At 42.1% G+C, this 22492-nt stretch overlaps 1 protein-coding gene across 1 annotated transcript in view; it reads right to left on the bottom strand.

Moving 5' to 3' along the window:
• mpi (mannose phosphate isomerase) overlaps positions 1 to 21738 on the bottom strand; it is a 28164-nt gene extending 6426 nt beyond the window's left edge. The window contains exons 1-7 of the mRNA XM_041178479.1: positions 21691 to 21738; positions 15883 to 16010; positions 13908 to 14108; positions 12215 to 12356; positions 10215 to 10394; positions 8642 to 8815; positions 769 to 977 (exon numbers count right to left, since the gene is read on the bottom strand). Of these exons, the coding sequence (XP_041034413.1) occupies positions 769 to 977; positions 8642 to 8815; positions 10215 to 10394; positions 12215 to 12356; positions 13908 to 14108; positions 15883 to 16010; positions 21691 to 21706 (1050 nt within the window). The 5' untranslated portion in view covers positions 21707 to 21738. The remainder of the gene's footprint in view (positions 1 to 768; positions 978 to 8641; positions 8816 to 10214; positions 10395 to 12214; positions 12357 to 13907; positions 14109 to 15882; positions 16011 to 21690) is intronic.
• Between the last annotated feature and the right edge of the window lie 754 nt (positions 21739 to 22492).

Below are 22492 nucleotides of genomic sequence, written 5' to 3'. Positions count from 1 at the left end.
TTTGCTTTTATCTTAGGGCCAAATAGTTCCTCCATTACATCCTCACCTTTTTTATATTCTTTTATGGTATGTGGGCATCGCTGGCAAGGGCAGCATTTGTTGCCCACACCTAACTGCCCTTGAACTGAGTGGCTTGCTAGGTCATTTCAGAGGGCAGTTGAGAGTCAACCACATTGCTGTGGGTCTGGAGTCACATGTAGGCCAGACCAGGTAAGAACGGCAGATTTCCTTCCCTAAAGGACATTAATGAAACAGATGGGTTTTTTTTTTTACAATACTCAACGGTAGTTTCACGGTCACCATTAGAGGTTAGTTTCAATTCCATTTTTTGAATAAACTGAATTTAAATTCCACCAGCTGCCGTGGTGGGATTTGAACCCATGTCACCAGAGCTTTAGCCTGGGCCTCTGGATTACTAGTGCAGTGACATTACCACTATGTAACTGTCTGCCCTGTTGTTACATAATCTCCTTCTCTAGTCCAAAGCTGGAAGTGTGCACTCGCCCTGCAATGTGTAGTTTGTGTGTGAAGTCGCCAGCTTCCTGAGGTTTCACTGCAGCTTCTACAGTGCAACCTACTCTTGGGTCACACGTATCAATTATCTCGTTACACACTAATTTTGGTGTCACAGCAAAAAGAAAATGGCGTCACTGCAATGCCAGAGCGAGAATGTAGATGCACCCAAAGATGCATCAGTCAAGGACTGCAGAAGATCAAGTATTCGGCAGTAGCACACTAACAATCCCAGATCAATAGTTTATGCCATACCTCTATTTTTATCACTGTGAAATCAGGCACTGGAGGATCATACACAAACACATATGGATCACAAGGATCCGGAATGGACGGGAAGATCTTCGCATTCGCTGGCGCCGGTGCGTAATTGAGCATTTCACAAAGGGTCTGAACGTCAATGAATTTTGGAGTGAGTCCAGCTCGCACTGTGTTATCAGAACATGCCATACATTCAATACAATCTAGAAAAGATAAAAGAAAGTTCATCAGCACGTGCAATCGCTTAAATATCTCAACTGTAGTTAGAATCAGAATAACTTATTTATTAGACCACGGAACCTGGGGTTGGTTGCCAAACTTACAAGCACCCCGCAAGGCTAAACAGCCTTTTCCCCCAATATTGTCATACATATGTGGAACGGATGTTGGCTAAAAGTATTTACTCCTATGTAAGCTAATTCCTCAGATTGATAGCTGGAAAATTAATTTGCAGTCAGAAGCATCTCACTTACAAACATTGGCTAGACAGGCGACAGCTGTGTGTGTGTGTGTGTGTGTGTGTTTATTCACATGTGAACAGAGGTCAGGGGAGGGATCAAACTCAAAGCAGTTAAAGGGGAAAATCTGGGTAAGCTTCTAAAAGTGCTAAGTGTGCAAGAGACCTCTGAAGTGCCTTTAAATCCAGTCTGAAACTACACTAAAAATTCAGTCTGAAACTACACTGGAGTAATGCAGCCTCCCCAGGTGTGGGCAATGCACCATTTCAGAGTTCGACCAGGAGCGGATTCTAGAATAAGAGTGGTATTTTTACTGCATAATTTGGTCAACTATCCTTTTTTTAAAAAAGTATTCTTTAGCAGGATGTGGGCGTCTCTGGCTAGGCCAGCATTTATTGCCTATCCCTAATTGCCCTTGAGAAGGTGGTGGTGAGCCAACTCCTTGAAATGTTGCAATCCACATGGTGTAGGTACACCCATAGTGCAATAGGAAGGGAATTCCAGATTTTTGATCCAGTGACAATTTAGGAATGGCGTTTTGTTCCCAAGTCAGGATGGTTTGCGGCTTAGAGGGGAACTTGCAGGTGGTGGTGTTCCCATGTGTCTGCTGCCCTTGTCCTCCTCAGTGACAGAGGTCGCAGGTTTGAAAGGTGCTGTCGAAGAAGGCATGGTGAGCTGCTGCACTGCATCCTGTCAATGGTGCCACTGTGCATTTTAAATCAAGATTGATGGGGAAAGTAGTAAAGATATAGGTGCAACCATTCTGAACAATGCAACTCATTAAAAACTGTTTGCAGTTCCAACTCTCAAAACATTATTTCCTGCTGTCAACTTAGTCAACTTTCGTGTCAACATGTAGTACTGTTGATTGCTAGGTCAACAATGATACAAACGCAGCAGCAGAGGAAAAATACTGCATGGGAGGTAATGTGCTTTAAAGTTGTGAAATGCTCAACTCTACTTCAAATTCAGAAAATGTTGGAAAAACCCAGCAGGTCTAACGGCATCTGTGGCGAGAAAGACAGAGTTAACATTTCCAATCCATATGACCGAAGAAGAGTCATACGGATTCAAAACGTTAACTCTGTTTTTCTCTCCACAGATGCCATTAGACCTGCTGAGTTTTTCCAGCATTTTCTGTTTTTGTTTCAGATTTCCAGCATTCACAGTATTTTGCTTTTATCCACTTCAAACTCCTCTGCTGGTCACACGCGAATAAGTCAAAATAACTCTCTAGACTCACTCCAAATGTGGAAGGTGAAGTGGGATGAATGGAATGATTTTATATTTGTTGATATTAAAACATTTAATAGCCTTAGAGTAGACAATGTAGCTAGCCCTTTCTGAGCATGTTGGGATGTGCAGCCATAACTGTGGGAACCTAGATGAGAATGCAAATCGTAAAATTAATACCCTTAACAGTATTAAACAAGGTGTTAAGGAGATAAGAAAACAAGCGGGTGAGGGGGGGTATTATTGGACACCTGACACTAACAGGCTTCTTGAGGCCAGAAGGGTAAGACAACAGGGAACATCTGCGAGCTTGAATTGTCCAGCTCGTTAATTGGGTTTTGTGATGTATGTGTTAAAGTAATTAAAGGTTGTACCAAGCAGTGTAGTGAAATGTGATACCCAGAATTTATAAATTTGTTACACTGACTGTATCAGAGAGACCCTGGAAACCAACCAGGATACATTGCTCCCGCATATACTTGAAATAAAATCTTTATTTACTTGAAGCTCACAGACTCGGAGTGATTGGTTTATTGTTTTTACCACAATCATTGGCATGGTTGGCAGGATCCTCACAATATAGGCCTCTGGCACCAGATCCAACACTGACATAAATGGATGGGTGAGAAGGTTCATTTTACCACCCATTAGATAGGGAGGCCAGCGTTCGAGATGGGTAGCCAGTGGGCCAACTTGAGGACCTCAACCAGAGAACAGGTCGGTGAGTGGAGTAACTAAAGACAGTGTGGCACCAAGATCGTGATTCGTTTCCCTGGGTAAACAAGAAGGTATAATTGCAATTGTTCTTGGGGTAAACCAAGGTGAATTAACAAATGGCTGCTGTAGGGTAAAACAGGGAGAGACCAGTTTCCTAGAGAGAATAGTAAGAGTCGGACTATAAATGCAACATCAGCGATGGCAGACAAAAACTTAGCTTGGGGACCTGAAGGGTCACAAACTGAATTCTTGGCAAATGAGTACAAGAAGTTTCTAAGTTAAATGACTAAGGAAGGTTGGAATCCCCAGTAGGCACCGGGACAGTAATAGGTATGGTGGAATAAGCAGTCGAAGGATAGAGATGGGAAGGCAGTAGTAATATTGTATGCCTATTATCTCGAAGCTCGTCAGGTAGGACAGGCAGAGGTTAAAAGGTGAAAATATACATATATATATATAAAAATTGATGTAAGTATGAGAGAATGGATATTCAAATCACTAAAGCTTTTTGTTCTGGGGACAGAAGCAGATAGAGAAAGAGGGGGGGAGGGTACCCCTGGGGATGGAGGGGGAGGGGTGTAGTGGGCAGTGACCCTTAGGGCAGAGGAAATGTGTGTGCTTCAATCATTTTGATTGTCCCCGTAGGTGGAAACCTTAAACATCCCTTTATTTCCCCCTATTGCTGTTTGAAGATTTGTTTGGAGTACGAAAATTTGTGAGAATTTACCTCTTCCTTAGTTTTAAATTACAATTTTTCTTAGAGAAAGAAGAATCAAGGCCGCCTTTCCAAAGTCTTAAATTGTTAAGATAAATGTGAGGATGGAAATATATATCTTTATCTGTATGTTTGTGTGTAATGAAGAATGTGTGTGTGAGCTTTAGTCTGTTTTCTTCCTTAAATTGTAATGTGTGTGTGGAGTCTCAGCACTTTGAGTTAAAAACCTCACAATGAGGATTATGGGATGGGATTAAAGGAAAGTATAATTAAACAAACTAATGTTTTAAATTATAAGATTCGAGTTGGGATTTCTGGCCAAAAAAAAAAAATCACAATTCGAATATTCTCTAAAGGAGATAGAGCGGGTTTTTCCTTTGTTTGAATAGCACCGCCCTCTTTCAGGCTAGGGAGTTAACTCTTTCCGCCAGCCACTTGAGCTTTTAGGCTGCCGAATTAATCCATTCTGCCTCGAGCAGAAAGGGCCTTTGTGCTTTTATTTACAGGTAACCGCAAATGTAAAACCATTTCTAGTAGCTTCAAGAATCTGAGGATTTATTTGTAGATTTTCAATGCCACAGCATAGACATTGTCTGGAAGCTTTACTTGGCCTATTTTTTTTAAATGATTTAACCCATTTAGTTATCTTCTGCTGGAGAACAGGAGTTCTGATATAAACACACCAACCAATGAGTATCAGACATTTTTAGTAATACTTTTGAAAAACTATAATGCCATCTAAGATAAAAAGAAATAAATTGGAACTTTTAATCTGGATATAAATTCTCACACATGAGAACAGGGTCGTCTAAATTTTCATAATGTAAATTGTAATTTTGAAACAAAATCCTGAACTGGATTCATATTGGGTTGGAAACTTCTTACAATAAAGATTTGAGGTTTGGTTCCCAATAAAGCTCTCAAAGAGGAAAGGATTTTTTTTTTTAAAAAAAAGATTTGAAAATAGTTGATATTAATTCAAAATGTATATTTAAAATTTACTTGTAAGTCTGTTCCCAAATTATAAAGATAAGCCAGAAGTCCTGAGGAAGTTTGGCAGAAATCCAATTTGTGGCAGAGTTAAAGAAGGACTGTTTTTGGAAGAAATAAATTGAACACTAAGAAAACACTAAGAACACTGCTATTTGAATTTGGGACAATTTTAAAATGAAAGAAGTCAGGCACAATCTAGTGGGTTACTTTTTTGAAAATAAAATGTTGTTTAAGGGGAAGACGACAAAGAAGCAAAACATGTTAATGCCTGGAATCGACAATTTCTGTTTTAAAGATATGAGAATATTTTATTGAGCTGTAAAGTCTCTACAGATAAACTGAAAGAGATAAGTTAGTAACAATTGAATGTGTAAAACGGTATGAGGAAATGATTAAGGGTTGGAGACAGAGTTTCAGAAAAAGGACACAACATATGAACTTTTTAAAAGAACTGAATTTGATAGTCCGGCCATCACCTGAGACATCGGAATCTTACAGGAGGAGATAAGCAAAGATCTAGAGACAGAGACCCCCCCGTTTGACATGAAATGGTTAATACGTTTGAGTATATGTATGAATATGCGTAAGGAAACATTTTAAATGATCAAGACACTAGAAAAACTGACTTTAAGAGAATCTTAAGGTGATCATGGTCAGAGGGAGTAAAAAATTAAAGTAAAATACAAGGACTTTTTGGCTGAGATAATTGAAAGATAAGGAGAAACAATATTTAATAACAATTATCCAGAAGATGGATACAGATAAAGTGAGACTGGGGAAAGGATGGGTAGATGTATTACCGACCATATTAATGCACCTGCGGGTTACACCCAGTAGGACCACAGGATTAACACCATGATGATGGGCAAAGTTATGTGGCTCCCAGAGGGAACCACCACTGGAAGTGAAGACACTGGGCCGTTGAGAAATAGGATAAGAGGATGCACTGTAGAGTTGTGCAGACAGCTTAAGGAATTGAGGTCCAAAGTGAGACAGCAGCAAGAGGCAGCGGACTGGGAAAGAAGTGAGGGGGAGCAGCTCCTCCAGACATGCCAGAAGTGGGGGATAAGGTAATGATTAAGGGGGCACCAGAATGACCGGCATTTGCCCAGCAATGGCAAGGACCTTACCAAATAATAATGACCAGTGACACATGTGTATGTTTGGAAGCAGTGGTCACAGGCAAACCTTGTATCTCTCAATCTGTTTCTGTTAGCAGGAAAGCAATCAGCAGCTCGCTTAACTATTTTGTCTCAGACAAATCCTCAGAGCAATGCCAATCTGGAGGACGGCAGCAGCAGCTATCACACTCTTAACAATAACAGCAGCATGGGAGGTGCCCACTGTGAACATCAATAAAACCACTTGTCTGCATGCAGGACAGTATGTGCAACTACCTAAAGGAGGGAGCAGAGAATGGATAAGGAAGCCGAGTGTATGGGTTTCTGATAGAGTCATCATGTCATTCAGGTTATATTATCAAAAGGGGACAGTCTGACTCAGGTAACATTGCCCCGACCTCTTACACTAATGATACAGCTGGAAGTGTGGACATAAAGTTAGTGTACAACAGCAGCTCGGGCGTGGGGCAATTCTGTTATCTGTGCTCAGCATTCACTTGAGGGTGCCCAACACAGGAGTGAATATCATCGCAGGATGGACTAACCTGCCGCCATTTGTTTGGGCGCCAGAGCTGGAGGGGCAATACTGCCTAGAGCGTTATATAGACACTGTTAATCGGTGTGATTGTAGCGATACGCGAAGCTTTAATTTATCAACTTGCAGGTATCAGAAACCCACTAAGTGCCCAGCCACCGTGTCACCACCCCCGGATGGTATAGTCAGAATCGGGAAACCCAAAGTTGTATTACATGGTGTTATAATGGTTACCCCAGGGGTGACCTACAATTTTGGGCTCAACCCAATCCCAACTGTAGAGATCATTTAGAATCTGCTAGGTGGACAAGACAAAAGTTACAGCGTCTGATCCAGGATTACCAAACCCACATAGCCCCGGGGGTCCAGGAGTGGGGGACACGATAACATTTCTGATGAATATGCCACAGGAACACAATAAAGGAACACAATAATTGGTAGGCCGGGGTTGGAGTATAAGTTTTAAACCCTGGGAGTGGAAAAGAGCAGGTGGGTGCACGAAGTAGGATCCTAGGGATATCTGGTCCCAGGTTTGAATAGCACCCTTTTAATGACAGAGTGAGAATGTTGTACTGAATCGCAGCATTACATCATCTGCTCCTGTATTACCCTAAAACCCATCACAATTCTGCCATTGTGGTCTCAGTCAGCCCTCTTTAAAGAGCTTCCAAGGCAGTCCAAACCTCCCCTACGCTCTGGTGTTTTCAAATGGACAGCACAAGATTCCTATGTGGAGAATTAGAGCGTGACAACAATCACACCTTCTGCTTACACATCACTGACTCCTTTACTGTGGAGGACTTTCATCCTGTGGGTAGGGTCTTCACTGGTTACATATTCAGCCCATGGTGGTACGGTACATTAAATATCGACAACGCCCCAGAGAGAATGGCCCAGGTAGCGGTGGAAAGAGCCCTAACTACTACCAGGAGGTTTATGGAACAAAACGATCAAGCAATCTTGAGGGGCAGGGTGCAGGTGAACCGGAAGACTCAGCTAGAAATCGAGTCAAGATGGCAAGAATGCAGTATTAACTGGTGGGAAGTAGGGAGGATGGCAGCAGCCATTGCAGCTATTGTGGTCCTGTTGGGTAGTCTTTCTATTTGCTACTACCAGAGATTGCTAGTATCCCAAGCGGTACAAATGGTAATGCTGACTAATAAGTGGTGTACCCCAATATCTGCCACAATCGAAACTCCCCTCCCAGGGAACCATGAAAGTTGGGAACATTTATGAAGATTTTGCTATCTAATGAGATAGTGCTTCCAGGCGTAGCCTAGGTGATTAGGACTTTGGCAAAGCCATAAGAGATCAGTAGGATAACAGATCCAAAATCCAATGGACTCAAATAGGATCTCTAGAACTACTGGTGGACAAAAGGAGGGACTGAAGTGCGATAAATGCAGTGATTTCATATTTGTCTCTCAAAACATTTAATAGCCTTAGAGTAAACAATTTCTTTCTGAGCATGATGGGATGTGCAGCCATTACTGCAGGAACCTAGGTGAGAATGGAAGTCATAAAATGTAATGGCCTTCACAGCTTGGGTAAACAAGGTGTTAAGGAGATAAGAAAAAAGACAAGGGGGTTATTGAACACCAGATGCTATCTGACTTCCAGAGGCCAAAAGGGCGAGATAACAGGGAACATCGGCGAGCTTGAAATGTCCAGCTCATTAATTAGATTTTATGATGCAAGTCATTGAAATTTGTACCAAGCAGCGTAGTGAAATGTGATTACATAGACTGTGTGTCAGAGAGAGAGAGACCACGGAAACCAACCAGGATATATCTCTCCCAGCATATGCTTCGATTAAAATCTTTGTTTACTTGAAGCTCACAGACTCAGTGGTTGATTTATTGTTTTTACCACCACAAAGGACAATTAAAAAAAAGACTGTTGGCTGTTTTTCCACATGAATGAGAGCCAAATGATGACAATTATGCTTTTGTCAAAATGAGTGTGGAGTGGGGTGGGGAACCCTTTTATGCAACAATGCCAAACATTAAACAGTCAAACCATTACACTTCATTGAGTTAATGGTGCCACTTATCATTCCTGCCTTGCTAGTTCATAAAAGGGTTTCAAGTCTTACCTCCATAAAGATAAGCGTGTGGTTCATTAGCTCCCAGGAACATGGCTTCCCCGGGTTGCAGATTCACAAGGTTCAGAAAGTAAATGATGAAACACCCGACATCTCCCGGAAACTGAGAATGCAACCGTTGTAACAGCTCACCGTTACTTCCCGTAGTGTCCTTTCCTGCAGCAGCTACACAACATGGGACATCTGTTAGTTCTGAACTGTGCCATGTACTGCATAAAATGGTGCCATTGCAAGTGAAAAAATTAAAATGGCAAATATTAAAATCTAAAAACATGAAAATGGTACAAGTGCGAAGCACAGTCAGTAGAGGTTAATCTTCCAGCAGGCCGTGTTTAACAGTTCCATTGAGGGAGCATGTCTGAAACAATGACTATTCTTTCTTTCCAAACTTATCAACTTATTGTGCAAATTACAGCATTTTATTTTCCGGCATCTGCAGTTTTTTTTTATAGAATTTAAACCACGCAGATTTGACCAAAATCACAAAGGTCTTTCCACTAGTGAGAGGGTCAGTAACCACAGTACACAGGTTTGTCTGATGTAGGGTCATACGGACTCAAAATGTCAACTGTATCCCTCTCCGCAGATGCTGTCAAACCTGCTGAGATTTTCCAGGTATTTTTGTTTTTGTTACAGGTTTGAGGTGATCGTATTAAAACATATAAGATTCTGAGGGGACTTGACAGGTGGATACTGAGAGGATGCTTCCCCTCGTGGGAGAGACTAGAACTAGGGGACACAGTTTAAAAATTAGAGGTCTCTCATTTAAAACAGAAATGAGAAGAATTTCTTTCTCTCAGAGGGTTGTAAGTCTTTGGAACTCTTCCCCAGAAAATGGTGGAGGCAGAATCAATGAATATTTTTAAGGCAGAGGTAGATTAGATCTTAAATAACAAGGGAGTCAAAGATTATTGAGGGAGGCGGAATGTGGAATTGAGGCCACAATCAGATCAGCTATAATCTTATTGAGTAGCGGAGCAGGCTCAAGGAGCCAAAAGCCCTACTCCTGCTCCTAATTCACATGTTCGGATATTAAAAGTACCAGAGGAGAGATGAGGAGAATCTTCTTTAACACAGTGAGTCATTATGATCTGGAATGCACTGCCTGAAATGGAAGGTGGAAAGAGATTCAATAGTAACTTCAAAAGGGAATACTAACTTCAAAAGCCACCATCCTGCTGATAAGGCACTTTATATAGGCACTGGCAGTCCTTGTGAATGAAGATCATATGGCACTACTTGAAGGAAAGGGAGTTCTCCTGGTGTGTTGGACAACATCACTCTCTCACCAACTGGTCATTCATCTTATTACTGCTCGGGGATCTTGCTATGTGTAAAATGGCTGTGACACATATTTGCATAACAGTAGCTGCACTTCAAGTAATTGTCAATGAGACCTTTCTGACAGCTGTGACGTGGTAGGTAAATGCAAACATTTAAGAGTTCCATAGGTCAACACGCTTACTGAAAAAAAATTTCACGATAAACATTAGTTCAGTAAGTACAACCTATTTTACATTTGACTGTAACCCTGTTCTTTAGTTGAATTACTAATATCACAAACCTTCTTGCAACACCCTTTTCACCAACATGTTCAGCTGATCAACAAAGGTTTTCTTTTCACAGTTCATCATTCTGGTAAAGCACTTCTTCAAAGCAGCAGATACCCGGTGTGAGTCACCCAAACTATTTTCAAGTATTTCTGCAGCCTCATTGCCAATCACTGCGTGGAATTCCGGGACATCTGTAATAAAGCGGACACCCATCGGAGGCGAAAAGGAAAACAGTGCAGATCAGAAATTTGCGAAATGCTGTAAGCTCAGATTCCATCTGAAAGAGAAAGGCAGGCTAATACTTTGGGTGTAAAACTTCATCAGAATAATTAGGATACAAAAAAATGAACTAGGAGTAGGCCATTCAGCCCCTCGAGTCTGGTCCGCTATTCAATAAGATCACGGCTGATCTGATTGTGGCCTCATCTCCACATCCCCACCTACCCCTTGTCAGTCAGGAATTATCTACCTCTGCCTTAAAAATATTCAATGACCCAGCCTCCACAGCTCTCTGCGGAAGAGAGTTCCAAAGGCTCATGATGCTCCGAGAGAAAAAATTCTCATCTCCATATTAAATGGGAGACCCCTTATTTTTAAAACGTGTCCCCTCCCCAGTTTTAGTTCCTCCCATAAGGAGAAACATCATTTCAGCATCCACCCTGTCAAGCCCCTCAGGATCTTATCTGATCACCTCTCATTCTTCTAAACTCCAATGGCTACAGGACCAGCCTGTCGACCTTTCCCCCTGAGATAACCTCCCCCAACCAACCCAGCATCCCTGGTACCAGCCAAGTGAACCTTCTCTGAATTGCTTCTAATGAATTTTTATCCTTACTTAAATAAGGAGACCAAAACTGTACAAGTTCCGCAGATGTGGTCTCACCAACATCCTGTACAACTGTAGCAAACGTCCCTGCGTTTATATTCGATTTTCCTTGTACTAAATGACAACATTCCATTTGTCTTCCTAATCACTTGCTATAGCTGCAGACTATCTTTTTGTGGACAGTGAGGAGTGGGGGGAGGGCAGAGAGAGAGAGAAACAGACAGAATATCAGCCAAAATTCCTGCTCATAGTTAATGCAGACAATGGCTAAAGTGCCACATCTGCAGATTTTAGATGAGGAGAGGGGCAGGTTTCACTGAAAGGCTCACACATTTGAACACATTCAATTTTTGAGAATAACCACTTATACAAGGTATTGGAGCATACTGTTTGAACCCATGACCCCATGTAAGTCATTCCCATTAGGAAAGGAAAGGTAAAAGGACAATATTAGGAGAGGATAAAGAAACAAGGGTCATTAAACTATTTTTTTAAGTTTGATTTATTAGTGGATATGCCATTGACTTCTCAAAATACTTTTTCATTAATAAGTTATAAACAGATAGCACAGTGCAATTGATTTTAGAAAGAACTTGCATTTGTATGTTGCTTCATCACATCCTCAGTCCATCACAAAGCTTGTTATAGCTGATTGATGAACATTCAATTTAAAAAGGTAAATTCAGCAACCAATTTGCCATACAGCAATATCTGACACATAGTGTATCAATGAATGTCCAGGTAACACTATTTTGTTGGTATTAGCTGAGGAAAGATTGGCTGGAGCACCAGGTGCATTCCTTACTCTTTTTCAAATTGTGACACACAACCTTTTATAGCCACCTGAGCAGGCAAATGGCTGGTATCTCCAACAATGCAGCCATCCCTTATTACCATACCCAAGTGTTAGCCCAGATGTGTTCAAGGCAATAGTGTGGCTTAAGCCCAGAACCCTCAGTCCTGACAGTAGGAATACTGCCAAATAAGCCCACTTGATCACTGATCATTTAGATTTCACACACACTAACATTAACAGGAGGACTGAACTTTCAAAACTGCTCCAGAGATTCCAAGTCATAACATGACAGTATATTTAGCATACGGAAAAAGCACACAGTGTTTTATCTATAAGTCTATGATCAAAATTTACTTGAGTTCTTACCAATACATTAGAAATCCTCTTACTTTTCAAAAATTCAATAATTTCCTCCACTGGTCTAAAACCGCACAGCCCTTCAAATGGAGTCAGTGCTATGGCCATTTCTGGTTTGTGATTTTTATCTGGGTAGCGATCTGGAAACTGAGCATGGAGTTGTACAGCTAGCTCCTGGAAAAGACACAAACTATGAGCCATGCGGCACTGACTAATCTCTGAACAATTCAGAAAAAGGCCATATAAGTTATATAACAATACAGTACGGCATGTTGATTTCTGTAAAAAAAAACATGCGTTTATATTTTTCAACGTGCTTGAGCTCTGGGACAGGAGGCAGGGACAGGATGAAGCACTTCCAAGTGTAGCAAAAACTTAGGGTCAATCTCAATTGATTCTGTACAGTGTGGAGGCATAACTTTACCCACTTTGCTCCAATTAAGTGGGAAGAGTTCTGCTTCATTATTTTCGACAAAATCATAAATAAATGTATAAATAACACATTTATGACTTTATAAACAGTAGAAAGTGGATATAAAAGCTCTTTCACTGACTTAACTCCAACCTGAGGAGAGTTCCTTAATGTGCCCATGTAAATAAACATCAGCTATAGTTATGGTCTCCAGTGAAAGTGGCAATCAGATTGCATCAGTTAAATTAAGGATAGTTCTGTACTGTGTATTTGTCTTTAACTGAGACAGCTCAAACTTTACTTCATTTAGGACCCTTACAGTTGGCAGAGAGATGGGAGGCTTTTGACCAATCAGCCTTGGCTGGAATTAAAAATACCAGAGGTGAAAGTAGGGCATGTAAACCACACAGTCACCATTGTGCAAAAAAGGACTACAAACTGAAACATTTTCTTTGTTTCAGCATATTTGGAAACACTAAATTTTATTTTATGCTCAGATGGGTCAATGTACACATCTAACGAATCTGCACAGTTGGTTATTATAAGCGGGTGCATGCACTTTGTCAGTCTGGTTGGAAGGGTATATACAAAATGCTGCATGGTTGCTCACTCTGCCTATACGCTTGATCAATGTGGGCAATGGTCCAATGCATTCTCTTTCACTCTATACCACTAATTTTGTCGGGATTCCAAATTAAGCAGTTTGCCATCCTACAACATTTTTTAAAAATTGTCTTTAGCAGCCCAAAGAAAAGGCAGTGAAATGTACACAGTTTGACTTGATTCCCACTGCAATCGGAGATCAAACTGGGACCCATGAGGAAATACCTGAATTCAACGGATTTCTGCCAGTCTGGAGTCAGACAGATTGGCATAAGCAGAACAAGCATAAGGTTTTGACAGCTCTGCATTAACTTATTAACAAACTCTTTACATTGCTGGATACCAGAAAGATATTATTCTGTAAAAATAGAAACGTTTTCCTGTGGGCAACTGCCCCCCTATCTTTAAAAGACAGGACACAGGCATCTGGAAGTGTGTCAATAGCTGGAGATGGAAATCACTGTCAAAGGTAAGAAGTTTTGCTTTTGCACGTGATACATTTCAGCACAAAACCTTTTGAAATGACATTCAGGTTCCACACCAAGCTTTCCTCTCTTAGAAGCACAATTTTGCTCAGGACTGAAGATTCTAGGTGTACAAAAAATATGTCCAAGATCAAAGTGTAGATTCCATACAAATTTGCATAGTGGTAATTTGCCCGTTTAACTGGGAACACTCTTAAAGTCGTAATTAATCGTTTCTACACTTACTTTGTTTGGGTGAGCTTGAATAGATAACGAGATGTTGACCGAAAGCACCTTGAACAGAAAAGGCAGCTGCCCTTGGAAAATATCTTTGACCTTTGACCCCAAACAGTCAGGATGCTCAGCAATCCATTCCCCAAGAGTCTTCTGGGAAATTCTGTTGTCGCAGATCATGGCGTCCCCTTTGGGATGTGCCCCCATCCATAACTAATAGAAAATTGCAACAAAAGAGCATCACTTTTCAAGCAAGCTAATCATTTCTGTATTTTGCCAGATTGTAAAATATGTTTTCCTTAATTATTTTGCACATTTTGGTGTTCTTGTGTTTTGATGTTGCTCATTAACAGGGAAACAGCATTAAAATTGCAATATGTTATGAATAATTTTGCATGTTCTGTGCATTTTTTAAACTGCCATCTGAGCTTATCGGCACTCCTCCTTCCCCAACTGGACTGCAGGTGACCCAATGTTGTCCAGAGCAGAGAAGTATAATTTACCACAATACAGCTGCTTATACAATAGTCACCAGAACACTGTGTGCAGAACTGACATTTCAGCAAGTGGGGCAGTTCTTTTATTTCTCTTCCTTCTCCTTCAGATACCATGCCCTAAGAGGGCGTTGGTGACCATGGACTTTCATTGGATTGGTCCATGATTACACTTCACAAAGTACTGCAGTGGTATGCCATTGCCTTCTGCAGTATGGCTGACCAGGAAGCTCTCTCGCTCTTACTGTTTGCTACCAGGCGTATTGGAAGGATTTTACAGGCTGCTAATCAAGCTGTTTGGCCATGTTGTGAATGCACTTTCCGTGGCCATCAAGTCCTGAAGTAGAAGTTGAGCCTGGAGCTTCTGGTCCAGAGGTGGAAACGCTACCCACTGCACCACAAGGCATCTCATTCTTTTCTGTAATATAGGCAAAATACTGCAGATGTTGGAGATCTGAAATAAGAATAGAAAGTGCTGGAAAAACTCAACAGGTCTGGCAGCATCTGTGGAGAGAGATACAGGGTTAACATTTCGAGTCCAATATAACTCTTCTTTGGTGTTTTAAAAAAATTCATAAAAATGTAAAACATTTTTTTAAAAACCCACTCAGTTTTTCCATTACTTTCTGTTTTTATTTCAATTCTTTTCTGTATCTGTCCACAAGTGAATTTGCACATCAAGCAAGCCTTCAGGTTCAGTCATGGAGGCAAAAACCCCAGGCTAAGAAACAGTTGGATACTGGCATTTTGTAGTCTGGGGGGTGGGGGGGGGGGGGAATTGTAGACCTTTCTACGTAGAGGACAAATTAGATTGGGCTGAATTGAATGGTGGAGTAGACTCGATGGGCCGATTGGCCTAATTTCTGCTCCTATGTCTTATGGTCTTATAAATATGGATGAGGAAGGCCATAACATCCAGTAACTACATCCACTTGAACAGGCCTTTTTTACATCTGGTCCAAAAGGCACATCTGACAGTATAGCACTCTTTCCATACACCACTGAATTGCCAGTCTAGATTACGTGTTCAAATTACTGAAATGAAGCTTGCTAACACAAACTTCTGACAACTGAAAGCACTACTGCTGAGCCATGCTGATTCGAATGCTCTTAAAACTAAATTAAGCAGTTAAAGAGTAGTTATGAGCACAGCATCACAAGAGAGTGGAGATACAGCCTCAAGTCAATGTGCCACATCCCCAAACCTCTGGTCTATCTGAAGAACTGAGCAGAGACCAAGCACGACGGCTGAGAGAAAAACGGAGAGCCCACCATAGGGTGATCTCTCCTGGGCACCTGGCTCAAAGCAGCACTGATGGAGGCCAGAGAGGCACCAACATTAATGGAGCAGCCAGCGAAAAAATAGGAAAATAAAGTTCACTCTCTCCCAAAAAAGTAGTTTACTGACAGCATGACCCTTGTTAAAAGCTGATCTCCCACTCGAAACAACCACCTCAGATTCTGTTTACATAAAGTGAAGTGAACAGCAATACCTCAGCATAGGGTTTCTCCTGCTCAATGGCTACAGAGGGATCATCACATAAAGTGAGTTTTGCCACCTCACTCTCCAGGCCAACCTTCCCCCAGGCATAATGCTGCACGGCACACTTCAGCGGGAACACTGGAAAAACAAAAGATTGATGATCTCTATTGGTCTCAAAATTACAACACAACATGTGGTGCATGTTGGAAGAAAGATACAGGCCTCGGTTTTAACTTTCCAACCAATCATGCAGTAAGAAAGCTGCAAATCTACACAGAACAAGGCAAAAGGTTATTTTTACAATTCAAACAGGACTTTGAGTTTGCCCCTCCCACTTGCATCCAAGCTCCAGGTTCATATTTGCATCAGACAAGCCAGGAGGGAGATGCACGAATAGATAGGTAGAACACTTCTCACCTTAATGTGCTTACACAAGGAAACTGCCAGTAGCACTGCCCATGATTAATTGATAAGTACGCATTCTTTTAAATTCCAAGATTGTGACAATGGTGGACAAGAGGTCTTAGAAATGCAGGACACGGAGCTATCTAATGGCCAGAGCCTCACTGCAAAAGCTCATCAAATGGGAAATGTTGACAGCCATTGACAAAGTCAGATGTTGACACAAACTTTACCTAAAATACTGATAACCAGGACATGAGTGCCTTATTCTCAAAAATTTTGCATATGTTTGTATCGCTATCCCCACACAACACTTAAAGACCCTGGAATCCCAGGAAATAATAAACTATTTCATGACTTAATCAATCCCTGTGACCTGATGTAATATATACTGGGGGGAAAAAATTCCCAGGAATAAACTAGGGGTTATTTAATGATGGAACATTGCAGCGATGGTGTTGCAATTATTAATCTTTACCTGACAGTCATTGAGCATCCATACAGAGCATATTATCACATTGACAGCTGCTCTAACCACAAAAGCAAATCTAAAATGGATACACACCCGGCAATGATTACACAAGTACAATCTTACCTGCGAGTCACGTGATATTCAAAAACCAACCAGCTGGCTCAGTGGGTGAATGCAGTCACAGTGACCAAGTTTAACCAGAGCTCTCTGACGTTAGCAGGTGCAGCAATTGGGCCGCTACATTTGAGCTTGGGACGATCACTCCTCAGTGACTCCCACTGATCGTAATGACAGACAAAGACACAAATCATATTCAATTGCAATGCCCTCTGTAGTTGAACAGGCTTGGGGACAGTACCCTGCAAGAAATCAGCACCTTAATTTTAAAGACCTGTTTCTCAATCCACATGGTGACTTTCTGAACTCTTACAGGCCAGAGTATTCAAATCCTAGTCTATCACAAGGTAGCTGATCCCTGTCAGAGTGAATAAAAAATTTATTCAACCTTATTGCACTTCTGGGCATTAACGGAATCCTTAAAATAAATGACCAACTTGAAATCATTCCAAGTTATCTGTTATACTACCTTAAAATTCTGATATGAGCTCCGTTGCTAGAATATCTCATTGGAATCATTGCCAAGTATCTAGAACATGTGCTTCATTCATTATCTTACAAGTTGATTAGCAAACCTAATGTGAACTTTCAGCAACTGGGCACCTTCCAAACAGTATCAAAGCCTATGTCCAAGGGTTTGCCCACTATGGACAAAATACTGGAAAAGTTCCACACAGTCCTTCTTTGCTTATATGATTATTGAATTACTCCATGGCAATTTTTCTTTAAAAAAAACTTTTGTTTTCTTTAATTAATCTGCTAGGCTGCATTTTACTGCTGGCCGTGCAGATAGACTGGCTGAATGCTATTCACTACTGGTTCACTGTAATGGAAGAATCTGACAGCAAGGTTGCCACCTCTGACTAATTTTTGCTATGTGGTCTTCGATCCTTGTGCAGACATGTCTTCCATGCCAAGATTCTGGAGCTGTACCTCCACAATGAACACTTTGCCTGTCACTCTCTAAACTATCTCCTAGGCCCGCAATAAAATCAAGCAATGACTGACTAATAAAGTCTAGGGGATACCCAAGTTACAAAGATGCTTTTTCTACCTGTATTTTATAAAGGCAGAGAACTATATTAGAACTTATTCGTAATAACGTACAGAACATCCTTAATGGCTCTCAGGATCCTAACATTGCAATTTCTCGGTTCAATGATTTTAAACATTCAGATTAGAAGGATGAACCTGTTGACAAGATGAATGAGTGCAGAAATGATGAGAGAAATGAGGAAACCTTTTCTTTAAATGCGCCAAGTTATGACCTAAAATATGCTGTCTGAAAGAATGGTGCTGGCAGATTCAATAACAACTTTCTAAAGGGGATTGGAGGAAAAAGAAGAAAAATGGCAGAACCATGGAAAAGAGCACGAGGGGTGGGGATGGGGTGGTAATTGGGTAGTTTTTTTAAAGAACCAGTACAGGAACAAAGAGCCGAATTGTCTCCTTCTGTGCTGTGAGAATCTATGTAAATTCTGGAAAAATACCCATGAATGACACCGATCTCATTTTTTTTGCATTACACAGAAAGGATATGATTGATTGATTATTCACTAATATCTGGTTTAGAAATCAGTCCACAATCTGCACATCAGTGTAGATTTTAAAATTTTCAGGTCATTTTTCATTTCATTTGCCAGGACATAAACTGATTACATGCTGCCAAGCCATGAAGCATGACATATGTTCCATTGTCGCTTGAATGATGAACAGGTACAAGTTCACTCATTGCCTATAAATCAAGTCCTTTTTTGACTAAATTAAGGGTGCATGGAGTCCAATTTTAAATCATAGCAACAATACATTAGAGCTCAAAAAGTCAGTCCCTGAACTGTTTTCACAACAACTACATCAAACCTATTGATCTATCTGTTGCTGATCATTCCAAGAACATATTAGCCAGGTCAAGAAAGCTACAAATCTGCACATACCTCCTTGCTTGGCCCAGCAGGTAAGGGCCCATGGGATCCACGGCAATTTGGCAAATTAGATCCAAAATTGGTTTAGTGGCAGGAGGCAGAGGGTAATGGTCAAAAGTTGTTTTTGCGATTGGAAGCCTGTGACAAGTGGTGTACACTGCAGGGATTAGTGCTAGGGCCCTTGCTGTTTGTAGTGTACATTAATTATTTAGACATGAATATAGGAGGTATGATCAGTAAGTTCGCAGATGACACGAAAATTGGTGGTGTTGTAAACAGTGAGGAGGAAAGCTTTAGATTACAAGACAATATAGATGGGCTGGTAAAATGGGCAGAGCAGTAGCAAATGGATTTTAATCCTGAGAAGTGTGAGGTGATGCATTTTGGGAGGACTAACTCAGAAAGGGAATACACAATGAATGGTAGGACCCTAGGAAGTACAGAGGATCAGAGGAACCCTGGTGTATATGTCCATAGAGCCCTGAAGGCAGCAGCACAGGTAGATAAGGTGGTTAAGAAAGCATATGGGATTCTTGCCTTTATTAGCTGAGGCATAGGATGCAAGAGCAGGGAGGTTATGCTGGAGTTGTATAAAATGCTAGTTAGGCCACAGCTGGAGTACTGTGTGCAGTTCTGGTTGCCACACTATAGGAAGGATGTGATTGCACTGGAGATTCACCAGGATGTTGCCTGGGCTGGAGCGTTTCAGCTATGAAGAGAGACTGGATAAACTAGGGTTGTTTTCCTTAGAGCAGAGAAGTCTGAGGGGGGACCTGATAGAGGTAAACAAAATTATGAGGGGCAAAGATAATGTAGATAGGAAGAAACTTTTCCCCTTGGCGAAGGTGTCAATAACCAGGGGGCATCGATTTAAAGAAAGGTGCAGGAGATTTAGAGGGGATTTGAGGAAATTTTTTTTCACCCAGAGTGTATATGGAATCTGGAACACACGGCCCAAGGGGGTGGTCGAGGCCAGGACCTTCACAACGTTTAAGAAATATTTAGATGAGCAGTTGAAATGCCATAGCATACAGGGCTATGGGCCAAGTGCTGGAAAATGGGATTAGAATAAATAGGTGCTTGATGGCTGGCACAGACACGATGGGCCGAAGGGCCTGTTTCTCTGTTGTATAACTCTACGACTGTGTAGGTTAATTCAGACCAGCAATCACATACAAATTCACTGCAAAATGAAGACAAAAATAAACACTTCTATTTATATAGCACCTATCATGACCTCAGGACATCCCAAAGTACTTCACAGCCAATTCAGTACTCTCTAAAAGTGTAGTCACTGTTGCAATGTAGAAATCTCAGCTGCCAATTTTTACACAGCAAGATTCCACAACAAACAATATTAACTAGTTTTTTTAGAACAGTGATGTCAATTGAAACACCAAGGGCATCAGGGATAACTCCCCTGCTCCTCTTCAAAATAGCATCCAACGATCTTTTAAACCCACCTGCCCCTGCAGACAGGACCTCAGTTTAACATCTCAATCGCACCTCTCAACACTGCTACACTCCCTCACTTTCCTGTCTATCCCCTATAAGCTTTGAATATTTTTAAGGCTGAGTTAGATTCTTGATAAACAAGGGAATCAATGACCCTGCTTCCACTGCTCTGTGGGGAAGAGCATTCCACAGACTAATGACCGTCAGACATAAAATACTTCTGTTTATTGCCAACTTAAATGGGAGGCACCTTATTTTTAAACTATGCCCCCTAGTTCTAGTCTCTCCCATTAGGGAAAACATCTTCTTAGCCTGTAAATTCCCCTCAGGATCTTATATGCTTCAATAAAATCACCTCTCATTTTTCATGATCTTGTCAAATGACAGACAAGCTCAAGGGGTCAAATGGCTTATTGCTGCTCCTAATTCATACATACCTAGGAAGTACGTTAACATCAGACAGAAAGTGCAACCAAGAAACAAGACAAAGGATTGGAATGACCAAAGACACATTTCAAGAAATGGAAAAGATTATGATCAACTCAAAATTAGCCATGAAAACAAAGCCGAGAATCCTGGAATGCCACATCACACCAATTTTGACACATGGAAGAGTGTGTCAGATGATTAGTGAACCAAAGCAGAGAAGAATTGAGGCTGCACAGTTGCATCTACTCCTGCTCCTAATTCATATGCTCGCATGGCTTTTGAGGCAAATAATGATGATATCTTGGACAAACCACAAGAGGTGCCAGTAAAATCTGAGACCAAAAGAACTCTGCTGACCAAGATCAGGAAGAAACTGTTGGAGCTTCTTGGGCACAGAAGAGATCAGGATAGACAAAGAACAATACTTTTTAACAGAGCCTCACAAGCTGGATGAATGTACCGCCAACAAAGATGATCCACGCCTCAAGAGCAAGATTAACGTGGAAGTCCACGGTCTCGGATACCCTCACGGGGCATCCGCACTGCCAGCCTAGATTTTTGTGCTCAAGTCTCTGGAGGGGGACTTCAGCCCCCAGCCTTTTGACTCAGGCGGAGAGAATACAATCAAGTTGCCAAGTTAAAATTTGCTGTGTTAGAAAGGTTAACACTGAAAAAATTGCATGGATGCAGCAGGAAAAGGCGAGGGGTGGGGGGGCGGTGCAGATGTCTCTGTAGCTCTGCTCTGGGATTGCCTGGTGCTGGCCCTGATGCTGCTGGTGGCCCTGGTGCTGCTGCTGGTGGCCCTGGTGCTGCTGCTGGTGGCCCTGGTGCTGCTGCTGGTGGCCCTGGTGCTGCTGCTGGTGCTGATGCGACCGTTCAGAAGTCACAACACGCAGTCCTCGCTCATCCCCGAATAACCGTTACCGAGCACTCCAGCCTGCAGCTACCTCGGTACCACAAACGGCCATCACTCGGTGTCGCCGTTTCCCCTGACTGGAACCTAATCGAACAGTCCGCTCACCTTTCACCGCCGCCATCGTCCCCGCTCAGCTTTGCCGTGCGCCTGCGCGTTGCATCTCACCGGCAGGCGACGGGCACGTGACGTGCGTGGCCGCGGTGCCCGCCGGGAGTTGTAGTCCTCGGTCTGAAGTGGGGCTGGCTCCGGATTTTTGGCTCGAGACTCCGCATTCAAAGGATCATCCTCCGCCATTTCCGCCAATTCCAGCATGATGCCACCACCAAACACATCTTCCCTTCACCCCCCCTATCGGCATTCCGTAGGGATCGCTCCCTCCGGGACACCCTGGTTCACTCCTCCATCACCCCCTACTCCTCAACCCCCTCCTATGGCACCACCCCATGCCCACGCAAAAGATGCAACACCTGCCCCTTCACTTCCTCTCTCCTCACCGTCCAAGGGCCCAAACACTCCTTTCAAGTGAAGCAGCATTTCACTTGCATTTCCCCCAACTTAGTCTACTGCATTCGTTGCTCCCAATGTGGTCTCCTCTACATTGGAGAGACCAAACGTAAACTGGGCGACCGCTTTGCAGAACACCTGCGGTCTGTCCGCAAGAATGACCCAAACCTCCCTGTCGCTTGCCATTTTAACACTCCACCCTGCTCTCTTGCCCACATGTCTGTCCTTGGCTTGCTGCATTGTTCCAGTGAAGCCCAACGCAAACTGGAGGAACAACACCTCATCTTCCGACTAGGCACTTTACAGCCTTCCGGAATTCAATTGAATATTGAATTCAACAACTTTAGGTCGTGAGCTCCCTCCCCCATCCCCACCCCCTTTCTGTTTCCCCCTTCTTTTTTTC

The sequence above is a fragment of the Carcharodon carcharias genome, chromosome 32, assembly GCF_017639515.1.
Source record: "Carcharodon carcharias isolate sCarCar2 chromosome 32, sCarCar2.pri, whole genome shotgun sequence".
NCBI classification, from domain to species: domain Eukaryota; kingdom Metazoa; phylum Chordata; class Chondrichthyes; order Lamniformes; family Lamnidae; genus Carcharodon; species Carcharodon carcharias.
The sequence above is the reverse complement of the archived record's forward strand: the minus strand, read 5'-3'. Positions and strand labels throughout refer to the sequence as shown.